At 38.0% G+C, this 3743-nt stretch overlaps 1 protein-coding gene across 2 annotated transcripts in view; it reads left to right on the forward strand.

Moving 5' to 3' along the window:
- The window catches only part of LOC107549731 (recombining binding protein suppressor of hairless), a 57268-nt gene extending 54178 nt beyond the window's left edge, over nt 1–3090 (forward strand). For both annotated transcript variants that reach the window (XM_016230906.1, XM_016230907.1), the window contains exons 10-11: nt 141–244; nt 2184–3090. In XM_016230906.1, the coding sequence (XP_016086392.1) occupies nt 141–244; nt 2184–2520 (441 nt within the window). In that variant the 3' untranslated portion in view covers nt 2521–3090. The remainder of the gene's footprint in view (nt 1–140; nt 245–2183) is intronic.
- Nucleotides 3091–3743: the final 653 nt, after the last annotated feature.

Consider the following 3743-nt stretch of genomic DNA (forward strand, 5'->3'; position numbering starts at 1 on the left):
ACACACACACACACACACACACACACACACACACTCATACAGGCTTTTTCCAGAAGCTTACATCTCTTACTTACATTGTCCACTCACAAGTCTCTGCCTGCGGTTGATTATGTGTGTACACTGTATGTGTGTGTGAGCAGTTAAATGGTGGAGGAGACGTAGCAATGCTGGAGCTGACAGGACAGAACTTCACTCCAAATCTGCGGGTGTGGTTTGGTGATGTAGAGGCTGAGACCATGTACAGGTATGGATGTTATTTGAAAAGATATCCATATGGCAAAAAGGAATATAAATCCAAAAGATTTTGAAATGCTGTTAGTCTATGAACAGATCATTTTATAGTGGCACTTTAAATAAATACAGTTATAAACGGGCATCTAAAGGACTTTAATATAAATGTTTATAAGCATGTTTTAGATCTGTAAAAGGTGTGTAATATACTTGAATAATTGTACATTATTATATTTAAGGATTTTGTACTGTATTATTTTTCAGACTGAATACTTGTATTCTTATGCAATAACATTTTGAAGGCAAAGATGATACTTTTTCATGTAGACCTTTAACGTGTAAGGTGCATATTTCACGGGCCATCATGACTTAAATCATTTCTTCAATTTACAGTTAATGAAATTCATATAAAAAAATCATTTCTATAATAAAATCTAAAATAAGCTGTGGATTAATTTAAAGTTTCATTTTAACATCTGGTATGTCCCTTGTTAAAAAGAAGGGCTTACTACATAAATAATATACTTTGAAAGAACATACTTAAGTAGGAACTGAATGTAATGCTAATTGCAATTAAATTAAAATGTATTATGGATTATATTTACATTAAATGCAATTAGGTAAATGTGTAAAGTGCTTTTGACCGACTAAAGTATATCTTTATATATAATTTCATAATTGCCTTTATTGAAATATGGTTAAAGAGTACTGCCAAATGTACTGACAAGTGTTTATAGTCGACTGGAATGTACTTTAATGTAATTTATATTGAAAATTGTATGTTTTGTATATCGGTATACAAATATAAATATATAACCAGTTACTTTATGTACTTTAAAATAAAACCTTGACACTAAAAGGCCACTTTTTAAAAGTGAACTGTGCTGTGTTAAGAAAGAGTCCTTGTAATTAATATTATATAATCTGCAAACTAAAGTACATAAAAAAACTTAGTGTTAGTTCACCCAAAAATGAAAATTCTGTCATTAATTACTCGCCCTCATGTTGTTCGAAACCCGTAAGACCTTCGTTCATCTTCGGAACACAATTTAAGATATTTTTGATGAAAGCTGAGTGCTCTCTGACCCTCCCATAGACAGCAAGGTAACTACCATGTTCAAGGTCCAGAAAAGTAGCAAGATGATCGACAAAGTAGTCCGTGTGACATCAGTGGTTCAACTGTAAAGTTACGAAGCTACGAGAATACTTTTTTGTGCAAAGAAAACAAAAATAACGACTTTATTCCACATTTTTGTCTCTACTGCATCACTTTGGACGTGCGTTCACGACAGTATCATTACATGAGCGTGTGGCGACACTGACCCAGATCCGACGTAATGACGTCATCATGCCGGATCTGGGTCAGCGCCACTGGAAAAAAAAAAACGTATTCTCGTAGCTTCGTAACTTTACAGTTGAACCACTGATGTCACACGGACTACTTTGTCGATCATCTTGCTACTTTTCTGGATCTTGAACATGGTAGTTACCTTGCTGTCTATGGGAGGGTCAGAGAGCCCTCAGATTTCATCAAAAATATCTTAAATTGTGTTCCGAAGATGAACGAAGGTCTTACGGGTTTTGAACAACACGAGGGTGAGTAATTAATGACAGAAATTTTTTTTTTGGGGTGAACTAACCCTTTAAGATTTGAAGTACACTACAAATGCACGTTTAATACAGTTAAGCGCACTATATTTTCACAAGGGAGTCCTAAATCCTTACAAACCTGTTAAATGCAGCAGTAAATGACATGTTAAGCTTTGACAGGCCGTAAGTTGAGTGAAGTGCCTCTGCCTCGTAAAGCCGAAGTGAACAAGACCCCACACATATTGTTTAAAGCCTAATGTGGTCGTTAAAGAAAAATATGTAGTTTTATTACCGCTGTCAGTTAAACATATTGCAGGCAGTGACAGACTGAATTATTAATAGACATGATATTTCCTCTAAAGGTGTGGCGAGAGCATGCTGTGCGTCGTCCCAGACATCTCAGCGTTCCGCGAGGGCTGGCGGTGGGTGCGGCAGCCGGTGCAAGTCCCTGTAACGCTGGTGCGTAACGACGGTATCATCTATTCCACAACGCTCACGTTCACATACACACCCGAACCCGGTCCCCGTCCACACTGCAGCGCGGCTGGTGCCATCCTCCGAGTGGGCAACACCAGCTTGCTCTCCACAACCGGCAACAGCATGGGAGGGAACGGAGAAGCGACTCCCTACGGTGCCAACAGCACATCTAATGCCATCACAGCATCGTCCTCTAATGCAGCCGCGGCTGTGGTGTTATAACACACGCAGCAGTACTCACAATGTGCTATGCGTGAAACAATTTTAACAGACTACAAACTGTTTGTAAAATGCTGCATATTGAATTTCAAAATGAAATCCCTGACACAGAAACCAAGGGATAGATAGTTGAAAAAGGCAAAATATTGGAGAAATGTTTCTTCTGTGCCCTCTTGTGGTTTTCTCTAAGCAGCCGGTCTGGTGCTAGCAATAGACGATGCCTGAGAGGAAACACCAGCACCGAGGTGTAGAAGACATGGAGACAAGACCACAGCAATGATACATCAGCCGTGTACAAAATGCGTAGACTGATGACTCCTACGTTTCTTCCTTGCGGTCTGTGTGTGTGCGATATGGTGAGATGTATCATAGCCTGGGAGGTCTAAAGGTTGTGAGATGACAGTTTTTATGGACCAAGGATATTGTATAAGCTTTAGTAATGGTACATTCTTTTTTTTTTTTCTTCATACCTTTTTTTATATCAAACATTTTAGTGCGCTTTTGTTACCAAATAGGTTCTATTCCTCCTCTGAGCTTCACCTTTTTCTTTTTTTTCTGTATATAGCTACTTTCATATACATTGGTTCACTTGGACTACTTCAGTTTTAATGCTTTGTAATTTGTAATACTTTTTAGTTTTTTTTCTTCCCCTTTTTGTTTTCCATTCGGTTTAGTTGTTTTAATTTTTCATTTGGGAGAAACTCGGAGGGCCTGTTTTTTTTTTTTTATCAGTCTTTATCATTTTTATAAAGTCTTTAAACCTTGGTGTTTCTCGTCGAAACGGTTGGGTGTTTAGTGTCCCAGTTTGTTCTTACCTTATATGTTATTGTCTGGATAGTAAAAGGACACCATGGGACTAGAATCATGGAAGTTAATGGCCTTTAAATGTGTGTGTGTGTGTGTGTGTGTGTGTCTCAAAGATGTAAGCATACAGCAATACTGTATAGGTCTTGGTCTGTGGAAATAGCCACTGATTTTTCACCAGCCTGATCCACAGCATACGTGGTCATGAAGAACAGCTGGCTCAACTAGAGTCATATTCACTTTCTTTCACACTTCTTCTTCTTCTTCAAACACCGTTTTGGTAGATTTGTAGATTTGTCTTCCTTACTTGGAAAATCTGTAGTGTAGTACAGTAAGTAGGCGCCCTGTCAAATAAGGCAATACTCCAGCATTGTAGGCCTATAATGTAGTAAGTATATTTTGGGGAAAAAACTGTAACTTGA

Source organism: Sinocyclocheilus grahami, unplaced genomic scaffold (genome assembly GCF_001515645.1).
Source record: "Sinocyclocheilus grahami isolate Dianchi unplaced genomic scaffold, SAMN03320097.WGS_v1.1 scaffold379.1, whole genome shotgun sequence".
Taxonomy (NCBI): domain Eukaryota; kingdom Metazoa; phylum Chordata; class Actinopteri; order Cypriniformes; family Cyprinidae; genus Sinocyclocheilus; species Sinocyclocheilus grahami.